Raw genomic sequence first — 15,713 nt, 5'->3', positions numbered from 1 at the left:
ATTGCACTGCACAGTATAGCTGAGTGCAGTATTCTCAGTGCCTGGCAGGACTGTGTGTTTCATTGCACTGCACAGTATAGCTGAGTGCAGTATTCTCAGCGCCTGGCAGGGCTGTGTGTTTCATTGCATTACACAGTATAGCTGAGTGCAGTATTCTCAGTCCCTGGCAGGGCTGTGTGTTTCATTGCACTGCACAGTATAGCTGAGTGCAGTATTCTCAGTGCCTGGCAGGGCTGTGTGTTTCATTGCACTGCACAGTATAGCTGAGTGCAGTATTCTCAGTGCCTGGCAATGCTGTGTGTTTCATTGCACTGCACAGTATAGCTGAGTGCAGTATTCTCAGTGCCTGGCAATGCTGTGTGTTTCATTGCACTGCACAGTATAGCTGAGTGCAGTATTCTCAGTGCCTGGCAGGGCTGTGTGTTTCATTGCACTGCACAGTATAGCTGAGTGCAGTATTCTTAGTGCCTGGCAGTGCTGTGTGTTTCATTGCACTGCACAGTATAGCTGAGTGCAGTATTCTCAGTGCCTGGCAGGGCTGTGTGTTTCATTGCACTGCACAGTATAGCTGAGTGCAGTATTCTCAGTGCCTGGCAGGGCTGTGTGTTTCATTGCACTGCACAGTATAGCTGAGTGCAGTATTCTCAGTGCCTGGCAGGGCTGTGTGTTTCATTGCACTGCACAGTATAGCTGAGTGCAGTATTCTTAGTGCCTGGCAATGCTGTGTGTTTCATTGCACTGCACAGTATAGCTGAGTGCAGTATTCTTAGTGCCTGGCACTGTGTGTTTCATTGCAGCACAGTATAGCTGAGTGCAGTATTCTTAGTGCCTGGCAGGGCTGTGTGTTTCATTGCACTGCACAGTATAGCTGAGTGCAGTATTCTCAGTGCCTAGCAGGGCTGTGTGTTTTCATGGCACTGTGCTCAAACTGGCTCCGATCTCTGATGCAGGTCAAGGTGAATGAAAGCCCTGCGGGAGTGGAGAGATACTGCCGAGCACAATCTGCTTTTATTAATTAGAGAGGAATCAAATTCCAGTGAAGGGCACTGTCCTGTTTGTCAATTCAAGTAGAGAAAGACGTCCTTTAGCAACGAAAGCGATTCCAAGTCTAGTTATTTTAATGTATAAGAAACTCTTACTGTTGCAGTCTTGTCCTTTTTAAGTTTAGAAATATAACTTCATCTGCTCAAGCAGGAGCTAAAACAAGCAGAAAAACATGGTTCTGCAGCCAGTTTGTTGGTTTTTTTTGTCTCGGTTCATGTTCCATGTATAATTTTGGCTGATTGGAAAGCACTGTATAAAAAGCTTTGATTAGGATCGTTTCCATGGTGTCACATGGTTCAAACACAGGCTAGTGTTCACCACAAGGACTTTTCCACTAACCTAACCTGGCTATTTATAGCAAACAGGAACAATCAAACCCCTTCAACCTATCGGAGATCATTAACAAGTGCTGAATCCTCTCTGAAAAGTGTATTTGTATCTCTGGGCTGCATAATGGTTGCTATAGAAACCTTTGTGGAGAGAGTCTGGATTTCAAACACAGCTTTTATTTTCTCCCAGGAGTGCCTGATTAAAGCAGGATTTGTAATGCCCAGGACCTCACAGCTAGGCAGATACCTGACTCTGAAGCAGAGAGCTCCACGATCCTCCCTGGTTTTTAGGCTTGTCTCGCAACATGCTTGGTTGCATTTGCTGTTCCAGTGTTGGGTTGGACACGCGTTCAGATTTGTGAGATCATTAAGATACAGTGCCTTCCACCCAGTGGCTGCTGGGGGGGCTGGTCAGTGTGAAAGGATGCAGTCACCAGTGTCTGTTTGCTGTGTTCTTGTGTGGTTTAGTCCTCTGAGCTCTCTGCTAAATCAGGAGCAATGCAGACCTGGTAGACAGTGAGCATGTGTCATCAGGAGCAATGCAGACCTGGTAGACAGTGAGCAGGTGTCATCAGGAGCAATGCAGACCTGGTAGACAGTGAGCAGGTGTCATCAGGAGCAATGCAGACCTGGTAGACAGTGAGCATGTGTCATCAGGAGCAATGCAGACCTGGTAGACAGTGAGCAGGTGTCATCAGGAGCAATGCAGACCTGGTAGACAGTGAGCAGGTGTCATCAGGAGCAATGCAGACCTGGTAGACAGTGAGCAGGTGTCATCAGGAGCAATGCAGACCTGGTAGACAGTGAGCAGGTGTCATCAGGAGCAATGCAGACCTGGTAGACAGTGAGCAGGTGTCATCAGGAGCAATGCAGACCTGGTAGACAGTGAGCAGGTGTCATCAGGAGCAATGCAGACCTGGTAGACAGTGAGCAGGTGTCATCAGGAGCAATGCAGACCTGGTAGACAGTGAGCAGGTGTCATCAGGAGCAATGCAGACCTGGTAGACAGTGAGCAGGTGTCATCAGGAGCAATGCAGACCTGGTAGACAGTGAGCAGGTGTCATCAGGAGCAATGCAGACCTGGTAGACAGTGAGCAGGTGTCATCAGGAGCAATGCAGACCTGGTAGACAGTGAGCAGGTGTCATCAGGAGCAATGCAGACCTGGTAGACAGTGAGCAGGTGTCATCAGGAGCAATGCAGACCTGGTAGACAGTGAGCAGGTGTCATCAGGAGCAATGCAGACCTGGTAGACAGTGAGCAGGTGTCATCAGGAGCAATGCAGACCTGGTAGACAGTGAGCAGGTGTCATCAGGAGCAATGCAGACCTGGTAGACAGTGAGCAGGTGTCATCAGGAGCAATGCAGACCTGGTAGACAGTGAGCAGGTGTCATCAGGAGCAATGCAGACCTGGTAGACAGTGAGCAGGTGTCATCAGGAGCAATGCAGACCTGGTAGACAGTGAGCAGGTGTCATCAGGAGCAATGCAGACCTGGTAGACAGTGAGCAGGTGTCATCAGGAGCAATGCAGACCTGGTAGACAGTGAGCAGGTGTCATCAGGAGCAATGCAGACCTGGTAGACAGTGAGCAGGTGTCATCAGGAGCAATGCAGACCTGGTAGACAGTGAGCAGGTGTCATCAGGAGCAATGCAGACCTGGTAGACAGTGAGCAGGTGTCATCAGGAGCAATGCAGACCTGGTAGACAGTGAGCAGGTGTCATCAGGAGCAATGCAGACCTGGTAGACAGTGAGCATGTGTGGCAGTTTGAATATCTATTAATCAACGGTTCATTTCACCTGCTGGGACATGCCTTCAACACATTGCTGTACAAATGTGGGTCAAAAAAGTTACTACAAAAAAAAATGTAGCCACTGGTGTGTGTGTGTATATATATATATATATATATATATATATATATATATATATATATATATATATATATATATATATATATATATATATACCACAGCGCCACCTATTGGCTAAAATATACACTGCTGCTTACGCAAGTGCACAACTCCAGGTCAGTTCCCAGTTCAATTCTGATACAAATCTAAATGCTCTAAATGTTTCTGGGATCCAACACATTTAAGAAGGTTGTTACAGTTTCTAAATCGGAGCAGTTCAGAGTGTATCATTATTAACAAATGTAATGCGAGTGGCAGCCCTGTATGAGTCCCTGCACTGGGGAAGCGGTCTGCGTGTGTGTGTGTGCGTGTGCGTGTGTGCGTGTGCGTGTGCGTGTGTGCGTGTGCGTGTGCGTGTTTGCAGCACTATGTTCTCCCTGTATGAGACTCGTCCTCCAGGTGCTGCGTCAGACTGTAGCAGTTTGTTTAATCGACAAAGGAGAAGAAGCTGGCAAATTTCAGACCCCGGTTCTATCACTATGGCAACACAGTCCTCTATGCCACGTTTGGGCCGTGAGGTGTGTTTAAATGAGTCTTCTTTCTCCTTTTACTAACAGAGGGGGGTTCAGTAGCGCTGTTATAATGGCTACAGTGATGCCCCCAGTACTGGAGAATGTTACCTGGTTGAGTGTTTGAGTATTACAATTAGAAAAGGGACCGTTTTGAAAGTCTCTCTGCAGACGATGTGAATTCTGGGTGAATTCAGTTGGTGATAGACAGTACATAAATAAATCTCCAGTATCTAGTGTATCTAGGGTTCAGACCATTCAGTGTCTGGTTTATAAAGCAATATAATATGTAAATAGAGTTTGTTCAGCAGGCTGCTGATTCTTAGTGCAACCCTTTCAGCTCTCCGTGCATCTGGATTCATGTGCTGTGACATCTTGCTATTTTCAGAGTGTGAATCCTCATTGAGCTGCGCTGCCACAAACAGAACGGAGAAAAGGCAGCTTCAACGCTCAGCCGGGTTCGAACGATGCCGTTGCCATGGCATCCGCAATAAAAACCTCCATTCTAACCCCCCCCGGGACAGGCAGGTCAGGCTCTGGCGAGACTGCGAATTCTAATACTGTATGAGAAATGCAATCGAATTGACGTGACCACGAGGTCCACGAGATCCATGCTGACCTCACTCTGATGCAGAGAGGCCAGGGTGTTGAAGAACCTTCCAGGATAAGCATGTTCCTCTCCAGATAGGATTCCACAACGCCTTTCCATTTACACTCGCTCTGGTTGTGTTTCAATACTGTAATTAGGTCATGCTTTTGCACACACACTGGATATATTAGCTGTATATACTGTGTGTGTGTATATATATGGGTTTTATTTTAGCAGTGCAGCACAGTGTTATGATACATGTAGCCACACATTAAGAATTACTGTGAAACAATGCACACCCCAATAGTAGGGTATGTCTCCACAAGCTGCTGCCTGTGTTAATTGATAGGCCCCCATTGGAAGCCTTGCCCCATTAAAGATTCCCATTAACAGCAGGCTGCCCCCAAGCAAGGAAGTGAACTTGTGGTTTGGAGGAGATTGTTTTCTGGTTAATGAAACCCATGTGTAGTTGCTCCTGCAAATCGCTTGTGGTTTTACACGGCGTGCAAATCCTCTCCACTCTAATGGGAGCGGGTTTACAGGCAACTATGGGGGATTAAGAATGTGATTTATTAATGCTGCACACTTGCTTTGTCGTACTGTTAATAAGAGAGTAAATATCAATGCATTTAAAGCTGTGATCATTCTGCCTTAAGTAACTTGTTTCCAAGTGGTGTTCAATAAAAGATGTAAATTAAGTTCAGATAGTTTTAATTATGCCTCAGTTCCAAAATTCTAGGTGATGCTAAACTTTTGGCCATAGCTGTAGATTGATTGATCGATTGTCTGTCTAGAAATCCTGAGACAAGTCTATCAATCCAGACCCTGGCAAAGGCTTCTTGACACCTTTATTCTAGCAATGCAAGGGTCTGTCCAGTAATACTGCCAACCTTTCAAATATGAGCCTCTGGCATTTTCAAACACTGGACAGGCAGAATCGCACTGAAGAGATTTACAAGCACCGTTAAATGTCTGATTTCCGTAACCCTGGTCCTCCAACACCAGCCCCTGTCGACACACGCAGCTGTAACACGTAAACAGTGGTGCAGCAGTGCGATGGCATCCGTCTGCCGGTGTGATTGTATTGTCACGCTTGCTTTTTAAACAGGGAGGTTCTGTTGGAGTAATCCCAGTGGGGTGAAGTTTAGAAACCGCTCTGTTGAATTCAGGAATCGTGTTGACGCTGCTCTGCTGTGAGCGAGCACAGCCAGGGGGACAGTGGGAGTGTGTGAACCATGACTGCAGCCCGCTGAATTGTGTTGATGTGTCCCGGAGGGGTGAGCTGTCTCCCCCTGTGGCCTGGGATGGGGGTCCGTGTCCATCACAAACAGCTGCAAACATCTGCATCCAGCATCGACACATCTGGAAGGAGTCAAGGCAGTGCGGGAGGGGTGGGGGGGGTGGGGGGTTAGATTGAGTAACACTAACACACAGCCACAGGGAATTTGAATTTTTTTGGATAGGGCTGTTTTGAACAAGACGTATTGGTTCTGTAATAAAATGACAACTACTCTAAGAATAACAAAACTCTGTTATTGTGCAATAGTTTATATTAGTATCAGAGCGGTAATCCAGATGGAATCTGGCCGAACCCCCAACAGCAATGCAGTGATGTGCACTAAAGGGGAAGTGTAGCACGGTGTGAGACCTTGGATAATATTGTCAATGATTGCCTGTAATTTTGCAGACTGTCCCTCTTCTGTTGCAATTCACTGGTGCTCTACACTGGCAATGCAAATGTTCTGCTCCAAGGAGGAGCGTCCATGCAAAAGGAACATGTGCTGCTATATTGAATGCGGTCTATCCCGGTAAAACCAGAGCAGAGTATAGCATTATGAAACTAATAGCATTATTAACTGGCCACTGGCACATGCTTTCTCTATGATAGACCTCTGTGTAATTGTAGAGACACGTCACCACAGTAATCCCAGGCTTGCCGTTCATCTGCTGTGGATGGAAAGGTAACAGATGTGTCTTTGTATCAGAATGACAAGAAGAGCAGTGAGAGGCTGGCTTTGGGTTCCATATTTCCTGCACAGCAATCGTATTGCGAAGGCACTCGCTCTGCCAATCTCACTCCAATGCAACTCTGGCATTGTGCTCAAACTGAGTAAGTGATTGTTAGCTGATGGGCGAGCCCGAGCTCCTGAGACCCCCCCCCCACGCCCCCCCCCCCCCCACACTGCTGAGACCCCCCCCCCCCCTCCGCAGCAGACCTAACCAATCGGCTGGAATGAACTCGCTGGAGAAATAGAATTGTGGGATCCACTAGAAGGGCTTGTTTTCCAGTTCAGTGGAGAGACGCACTCTGTTTACTATGGGAATGCAGAGCTGTGTTCCGGGAGGTTCTCTCCGATCGCTGTCAGCGGTGTAACAGTTCATGAGAGCACAGTCAGGGTCGTGTCAGACTCATCCAGACTCCTCGTTTGCACTCAGCTGATTGGACGAAGCACGGGTCTGGAGGAGCGAGGCCAGTTTGCAAAGCCTTCGGAGCAGTGAAGTGGAGCTCCACACTCGGGGAGGAAGCTGTATTTAAGAGACAGGTGCTTGTCATTTCTTTACCACTCTGATGTGACGCCGGGCTGGCAGAATGTTTGTTAGAAACTGCTGAGGAGTCTGAAAGGAAATATCAACTCTAGCTGGGGTCAGACCTAGAGGGGTTCCCTGTACCCTGACCTTTGACCTGGAACAGTTCAGTACTGTAAAGACATTTAAAAACAGTGCATGCCAAGTAGAAATCATGAAGTTAACATGAGCAGCGTTGCACGCGTAGCCAGGAGTTTGAACGAGGCAAGCTGCAGAGTGGTGTTGGTTGTAACTCGCTATAAACAAACCGTAGAGAGGTCTCTTGCCTCTGGAAGTGCCAGCCCTCCCACTGTACTTTTATTTGTTCAGTCTCGTGTTTCTTCTCAACAACTAAAGTAAAGGATGTTGAGCCTGGAAATAAAAACAGACTTCGACAAACAGATCGCCGGTTTGCTACGTCACCATTGACCGGTCTGTTCAATACAAATAGAAATTCATTTCAATGAAAAAACCTCTCTGCAACCACAGGATGAATGGAGCGAGTCCCTGCAGGGTTTGTGATAGAAGTATTATTGGACCAGGGAGGTATATGATAGTCTGCTATTCCCTTTTGAGAGTCCAACAAAGACTCCCATTCACAGGACATACCTACTATAGAGATGTATGTATATAACTAGTTCTCAAACTGTGGAACTGCAGAGTTCATATCAAAGGCAACATGCTTTTGAACCTCTTTTAAAACACACACACATGGGCTAAATTACAGCCTGCTAAATGGCTAATGTATTATTATTCAATGCCCGTGTGTTTAGAGAAGGAAACCCCAAAGTCATGCTGATGTTTGAGCAGTCAATGATGTCAAGTAAACTTGCAGCACGGAGCTGTCATCCAGAGTTCACATCCCAGTGAGGAAGCAAGCCCCCCCCCAGAGATGGGACTGTCGGGTGGGCTGATGGATGAGTACAGAGCGGGGGGGGAGAGGAGGAGGCAGACACACAAAAATCACAACACCTCCTCGTCTCGTGGGATTGCGGGTTCAATTCAGCAAGCTACTCGGATAAGAGTACTGTCAGAATGATGTTTCCAGTCCAGTACCAGCACCAGCAGCACCAGTGTTGTGCCGTGTCTGCAGGAATGTTTATTCCAATCCCTTGCATTGCCGTCGCTGGGAATGCTGTGGTCTGCTAATGCTTCTGCTAGGGTTTCTTCAGGGGAATGCACTGGGGTTATAATGGGCAAACTCTAGCAGAGACTGACCGTTTATTACAATAAATAGCTTTATGATGTAATTGGTTACTTTTAAAAGGCAATGGGATTTTTCTTCGCGTTCGACACCACCTGGTGGACAGCATGGAAGCTGACTGTCCTCTTTTGACTTCAAACCTGCTAGACGCTTTGAGCCAGATTCATTAAGTTTCCGCTTGTAGTGTTGCAGGACCAGCACCTGCGCTGTGCATTCAAGCTCTCCCGATGGGCTGAAGATTTTAACATTGTTAGCTTTCTCTCTTCTTTCGTCTTGTTTTAATGGTGCTTTTCAAGTCACGTTGGCCATGCTAACTCCAGTTCCATGTCTGTGGATGCAGTCGACAGCTGGGTTCATTCATAAACGGGGCTGCCAATAAGTTATAACCATGCTGGGAACCACCTAGCCACACAGTGCGGAGATCTGATTCTGGAAAATAACATCCAAAGGGAAGGCAGTCCAGCAATTACCAACCAGGTTATTAAAATACAAAACACATGTGTGCAGTATGGTCATGTGACCCCCCTCGTGACCTCATCAGCGCCTGTGCCAATGTGAGACCCCAGCTGTTCAAGACAAGCCAGTGTATGTCTGGATATAACCCCGGCCGTCGTGCCAGCCTTGTTCAATTGCACTCCAGTTACTGCTACACGTACACTGCTACACTGCTGCCTCTTCTTTTTAATTCAAGGCTGAGCAGGATTCCCCTGCCTGATCTCTGCCAGCCTTGTTTTAATGTCTGCAGTGGCATGTCGATTTCAGGACCAGCTTTGTGGAAGGCATGTGGCGCAGCGTGTCTCTTGGGAGACCGATCCCCAGTGTAGAAATTTAACGCCAGGGCAGGCGCTTTGGTTCCACACGGGACGTGGCGAGAGGTCAAAGACCAGCTGGGTGCTGCTCCCCATGATGAATCTGCACGGTAACGTTTCCCTGGGTCATGTGGTTGCTACACTGCTCTGTTCAATGTCATGCCTTGGATTCCACTAAGCTGTGCTAGACCTCGCTGTGCTTCTCATGTTTATTTAGCTGTGTGTTTCTCTCAGAATTTACATCACTAGCTGTTTGATTCCAGCCCGCTTGCTCACAGAATGTCTGCTGTCAGGTTTGAGATTCTGTCCTAATTCTGCCCGCTAGTTCAGCATTTGGTTTTGCAGTGTTCACTTGAGGCACTCTTACTGTACCAGGTGCAGGTGAGCAAGGAGCATTTATTTCTTCTGTGGTCGTTTAGTTTCATCTCCATGAAGGCATCTGTAATAAAGGCATGTTTTAATGTAAAACGTATGAACTTCTACCAAATTGACTAGCAGCAGATCTAAAGTGTGTTTTTTATTTTAATGGCTCTATTGCCATTGGGGGGCAGATGAGGAACATTCAAAGCTTGGCTCTGTCTCTTGATAAGGATGTTTGATGAAACAAAGAAACCGAGTGAATAATGTGTTTATCAAACCAGCAGAGTACGGCTCTGTTTCTCACAGAGCTGGGGGAGTTCTGGGCTGTTTTAATGACTAAAAGATGTCAGAGCATTAGCTGTGCCTCCTACTGTGAGCTTTCCCAATGAGGTCTCCCAGCAAGACTGTGCTGTCACGTCTGATACACGCACACACAAGACAAACAATTGGAACATTTGCTGTGTGTGTCAAGTCTAATCATTCCTCTGATTCCGTCAGGGAAGTTCTGTGTTCCTCAGGATGATCCACGGCAATCACGCCAAAGAGGAGACTCGGACAGGAAGTGAAGGGCTTTTACTTGAACAGAAGTGTGCCCTCACACGCCAGTCACTGTTTAGAGACAGCAGGGATGCGTTTTCAAAGCTTTTACACAAATCACAAGCTAAATTAATAGGAAACTAAATCGTGTTAATGTGACAAAATGAGAAACAAACAAAACACTTATTATATATACCTGTACTTATAATAATTGCGTGTGTAATTTATATATGTGTGTGTGTGTGTATCTATTCCTGTTTTAAAAGGTGTTCCGCTTTTTAAAAAGTAGAAGTTCATTTAAAGACTGTAAATGCATTAGCCCAGTACTGGGGGCAGTACTGTATCTTAAGGGAATATAAACAAACCGGACCAGTAACAAGTCTGTATTCCTCAGAAGTAGAATGCACAGAAGAGGTCAGCCATTGGTGAATGCAGTGCATGATCGTGGGATACTGTGCTTTTAAAAGAGTTGCAGGGTGTGAAAGACCATTAACCCTCTACAGGATTCCAGGGCTTGTTCCTTTGGCAGCCTCCTGTCATGACTGGGGTGTGTTCTCATGGAAAGAAGAGTGTAAGCGATGACATCATTGCTGGTGCAGTCAGACCCAGCAGAGGGATGGAAACACTGGCTGAAAACTAGAGGATCGGGCAGCTGAGTGCAGGGGATTCATCCATTCATTTTCACTGTAGGATCGTTATCGTGAGAGCCTGTGTCGTTGAGACGCGTTGAAGAAAATGAATTGGAGTCTGACACTTCTGCAGCACAGTGATGAAGGCTGTGGATAGGGAATGGATTTGAAAAAATAAAACTTTTAAGGAAAATAATTTATAAGTGACACACTTTAAATAAGAACTTTTAAAATGAGAGTTTTTTTAAAAGCTCCGAAGATTAAAACAGGTGACAAACCTAAAAGAAACTCCCTTCGGCGCTGTGCATTGAAAATATATGTTGCGTGACTGCACACCTTTCTTTAGACAGCCAGGGCAGACTGTTCAAAGCATGGCTCGCTGGATACATTAGGCACTTATTAATATTACACTCCTCATTCCTGCAGCGGGAGACCTGAACCTCCTCTCCTTATCTGCCAGATATTTCAGTCGCAGTTAATCTGAAAGACTGTCTTCTTTTTGTTCTGGATCTTCTGCCATTTTATCACACAGTAGACTTCCATTAAGTGCTTCTCAGACTGAGGGTGACGCACGCTGGTTCTGACAGGTAACGCCTTCAGAATGGCTGGCTGTCTTTTAACCCTGATGTAAATCAGAAAGGACATTTCTAAGGCATGCTGCATGAGTATGTGATTCCAGTGTACTAGTTATTTAATGGACAGAGCCCTGCTTAGGAGGTTCGTGGTTACCTGTGTGTTTGTTTTTCAGTCCTCAATCTCGGGTGATCCTTCTTGTTGCAGACTCTTATTCAAGAACATCAACAGTAATGCCCTGTCTCTACCAGCTCATGCTTTTCACCTTTCCCTGCCTGGGAACAACAGAGAAAGAAGAGGAGGATTAAAAAAGGGATTTGCTGATCTAAAGAGGCCTTTGCTTGACGACTCTGTACCTGTATCCGTGGAGATTCGTTGTGTCAGACCAGTGCGCGGGAAGTTAGACGTTGCAATGCTTTTAAAAACAACTTTTAAACCAGTTTGCCTGACGTTCAGAGCTTGTGTCAGCAGCGCTAGTCTGATAATGGTGCATTGTCTAATTGCCTGCACTTATCCCTAAGATTAAGGAGAGTAAGAGAGTCGAGCGAGTTGCTTCAAATCTCAGCCTGCACGGTGCGGTGGAAAGCATGCAAACGATATTGTCACGTGACGCTTGTGTGTCTCAAACCACTCCTTAATGAAAACAGAATGCTGGGGCATTCCTATCCAAATGATCTTCAGTCAGGAGCACTGCAATGGCTCTCTGTAGCGCTCCACCCCATCCATTGCAATGCCGTTGTATCTTACACAGGAACAGGGCCACTGTAGCAGGGCCACTGTACAATGTTGCCAGTGTGATCTGAGAATGGTGTTGCCAGTTTTTGGTGTTTTTGATTTTTTCAGGGTAGTATTAATGCACCAGTATTGTGCTCATGCCAGTTAAAGCAAACTGTGATTAACCTCCCTTCAGCATGAATTCCATGTGCTGCAGAGGGCACTAAGCAGGCTGTTGAAAATCTGAGCTGTACACCTATCCATTTCACCTGTTTTTCTTGGCTTGGGCAACAGGAGGGGGGATAAAAATACTTGGAGAAGAAGAAAGACTCAGATTAACATCAGGTTGGATTTCACTTGAGAAGGAGCAGGCCTGTGTACCTTTCAAGACTGGAGCGCTCTGAGCTGCCAAAAAAACCCACGGAATTCCTGACCGAGCGGTCAAGTTGGTTCAATAACAGCGTTGCCAAGTTGTGCTGTTCCTTTTCTTACAAGTGCTAACGGGGGTGAACAGCAGGCCTGGGAACGCTTTGGGAGCCTGGTGTCACCCCCTTCAGGCACCCCCTCCCCTCCCCTCCAGCTCTGGGCCAGTTCTGGAATGTGTCTTTGCTTTTACTGTTGGAACCCTTTAGAGACCCTGCCGGCCCCTTCCTTTCTCTAGCTGTTGCTGGATGATCATCAATTTTTCACTAATAGTTTATCAATAACAAGATTTGAATCCGAAACTACTACAGCAACTGAAAACTATTCTTAAACGTGTTCGGACATATTTAAAAAAACAAAAAACAAAAAAAAAAAACACATTTGAATGTTAAGCACCTTACTCTTTCTAACAGGAAATGAAACAAAACCTGAAAATGTTTCAAACTGTAAATCATCCGAGTGGAAATCTTGTTTTAAGTGCACCTGTGTAAGCCTGTTTTACTAGTTTTTGGAGCGTAATGGTTAGATTTACTGAAGACATTGAAAAGCCAGGCGTGGTGATGTAGCCTGTCTTCCCTTGTGGGTTAACTTGACCTGTTCCTGATTAAGAGGGTGGTTTGTAGGTCCTCTCAATGGTAAGTGATGCCCTCAAGGGAACCTTCTCTTGTTGCAAAAGAGCCCCTTTGCTTTAACCCTTGCCAGTCAGGGTCCTCCAGATTTACTGCTAATGTTTTAAGAAGAAAAAAAAAAAAAAAGAATCCCTCTGTGCAAAGTGTAGTTAGGAATTCTGTGTTCTTGTGAAGTCCATTCGTTTATACTGGTCTTATAAAGGAGGGATTTTCAGTTCTTTTAATTATGGAATTCCTACGTCCACTTTGAATGTCAAAGTAATCCTGTTCGACTCTCCGTTTGGAATCCAGGTTCAATACGGTTCAATAATCTTGACTGCTGGAGGCTTTTAACCCATAACAAAGCTTTCACTGACTGTCATCCCTGGTCTGTCTTTCACTGACTCATCCCTGGTCTGTCTTTCACTGACTGTCATCCCTGGTCTGTCTTTCACTGACTCATCCCTGGTCTGTCTTTCACTGACTCATCCCTGGTCTGTCTTTCACTGACTCATCTCTGGTCTGTCTTTCACTGACTCATCTCTGGTCTGTCTTTCACTGACTCCTCCCTGGTCTTTCTTTCACTGGCTGCGTCACTGCCTTGTATATACTTGTGATCCAATCAGACACACATGCTGTAAGTGTGAACACCGTTCTCCTCTTTATGCCAGGTCTCTCTAGTAAACGCTAAGCGTCCTGTTCCACTCTTTTTAAAGCAGATGTTTTTCATTGCGAGTGTGAGCGTCACAGAGTCCAGTTAAGAGTGACACTGACTGTAGCCATTGCCACAACCCTGAAATCAGCAAGAGCCAGGCTTTAAAAGAGAACAAAAATAATGTATGTCCTATTTTTTTTTTTCTCCATTGCAGAAGACTACTTTGTGTTGAGCAGGGAGAGTTTTTGCCAGTAGGAAAATGCACAGGCCAATCCAACTACATTGCAGGCCAATCAAACTAGACTCCTGCATTTAACTTAACACTGGAGCTGCTTACACTGAGCTTGGAGGCCTCAGCTTAATCTCCTGTAGCTCTACTGTGAGTCCAGCACACAATGTGGAGCGATCGTCTGCTGGGGAACATGGGGGGGGGGACCGGGGACACGAGGACACGAGGACACGAGGACATGGACATGGACATGGATGGACACACACTATCCAAAGCAGCTTGCAGGGAGCGTCGTGACTGCCTCTGTCCCTCACGTCATTCCCAACACCACCTTTTATATGAAGCCTTTTCTTCACAGCCCTAGCTGTGCTTTGCCCTTGATTTGAGAAGGGAAGGAGAGAGGAAGTGCAGTGCTGGATCCCCTGGGCAGGTTTGAGCACACGCTGCAGAGCGGTGCGGGCACGGGGGGGGACAGGGGGGGGGCACTGCAGTTACTGCAGCTCCAAAACCTCCAGCAGGAGGGCCCGTGTCTCCGGGCACAGCAAGGAGAACAGACTGGAGAGGTACTGATTCATTAAGTTCACATGCTCTCTGCCTCTGCATCGCTTGAGAGGGACAAGGAAAGAGCATTCACTTCCCAAACTCAGCTAGGGGTCAGCCTGACTGTTTTTAGGGTTAGACACACAATTCACGTTCCACTTTGTAGACAGCGGCTTAGCCTGTAGACGCTGCTAATGAGCTGTTAGTATGTAGTCACAATCCTGCCGAAGGGTGAAGAAGACGTCTCTTGAGTTTAGTTCTGAAGGCTGCTGGGAAACCAACTCTCTTCCAATCGCTGTGTCTCCTCATAGTCTCACACTTCTGTTGTAAGTTGCAAATAAAAAGTGTTTATATCTCCAGACGCGAATACTAACAGAAAAAGGGTTTATAAAAAACAAGCTGTTTGGAAATATAACACAAGCTCACAGTCTCAATGTGCAAAGCCTTTGACAGGAAGATAAGGATGAAGTTGCATTGCAATTTTGTGATACCAATATGCCATAGTAAAAACAAATGCCTATTATTTACAAACCTAAAATAAACGTAATAATAATAATAATAATAATAATAATAATAATAATAATAATAATAATAATCGGGTGTGTTCTGAGGGTGCTGTGATTCTGTACTCGGTGTACAATCCTACATCCTTCTGAATTCTGTTCTGAAGTCACTGCTGTGATTTGATTTCTCAATAAAACTATTCTCCTTTTCCATTGCTAAAAATGTGCTGAGTCCGCGCTTGCAATACTGTCGCTGGAGCGGCACAGCTGTTTGCTATCTGGAGAGAGCTCAGTGAATTTGGGAGGGGCGTGTGTAGCTTAGCCCTGCCTTGTCTCTCCATGTGGAATCGGGGCTGCGGCGTTTTGAGCCAGACGTTAACAAATTGAATGGGTCCAGCCTGGGCCGCCGACAAATCGTGCTTTCAGACCCCCGGCGCAAGGATTACTAAATTAATATCATGCGTTTAATTAATAAAGCCAAGAAAGGATGAGCGGCCGCGTGATCAATGGGAAAACGCTGCCGCTGCCCGGGGCGCAGCGAGCAGGGAGAACAATGCAGTTTCATTCAAGGTAAGAGGTGATCTGCAGCCGAGGAGCGCCTTGTCATTGCAATACAGTGCGATGGTGCTGTGTGGATTACTGGTGTCGCTCCGAAAATCCAATGCGACGTCAATATCAAGCAAGCAAAAAAAAAGGACAAAGCCTGATCGCGGATATGGTCTAGCAATAGGCAGCGATTCCACCCACTGTATTCATCAGAGTTCATATACTGTACAGCCGCGGCGATTGCTATAGCGAGGCTGATTCCGTTCGGGCAACGTGGAAACAAGGTGCGACCCTTTCAGGAAAACAGTACCGTAGAAACGGCATGAACCGCTACTGGGAAAGGGAGTGAGAGGGGGGAGGTGGTGTTGTTTGTTGTGTTCTTGCACAGCACTGTAAAATACATGTTTAATATGAATGTAGCCCATGTATTGTGTGAATTG

The 15,713-nt window shown here is 46.3% G+C and overlaps 1 protein-coding gene across 3 annotated transcripts in view; it reads left to right on the top strand.

Annotated features, from left to right (window-relative positions):
* LOC121300170 (neuron navigator 1-like) overlaps nucleotides 1-15,713 on the top strand; it is a 66,865-nt gene that overhangs the window by 17,447 nt on the left and 33,705 nt on the right. The window contains exon 1 of one of the 3 annotated variants that reach the window (XM_041228651.1): nucleotides 15,034-15,297. The exons of the other annotated variants lie outside the window; for them this stretch is intronic. Within the exon in view, the coding sequence (XP_041084585.1) occupies nucleotides 15,215-15,297 (83 nt within the window). The 5' untranslated portion in view covers nucleotides 15,034-15,214. Of the gene's footprint in view, nucleotides 1-15,033; nucleotides 15,298-15,713 lie in introns of those variants that run through there. 3 annotated transcript variants of the gene reach the window in all.

This window comes from Polyodon spathula, chromosome 25 (genome assembly GCF_017654505.1).
Source record: "Polyodon spathula isolate WHYD16114869_AA chromosome 25, ASM1765450v1, whole genome shotgun sequence".
Lineage (NCBI taxonomy): Eukaryota > Metazoa > Chordata > Actinopteri > Acipenseriformes > Polyodontidae > Polyodon > Polyodon spathula.
This window is presented reverse-complemented; position numbering and strand designations above follow the sequence as displayed.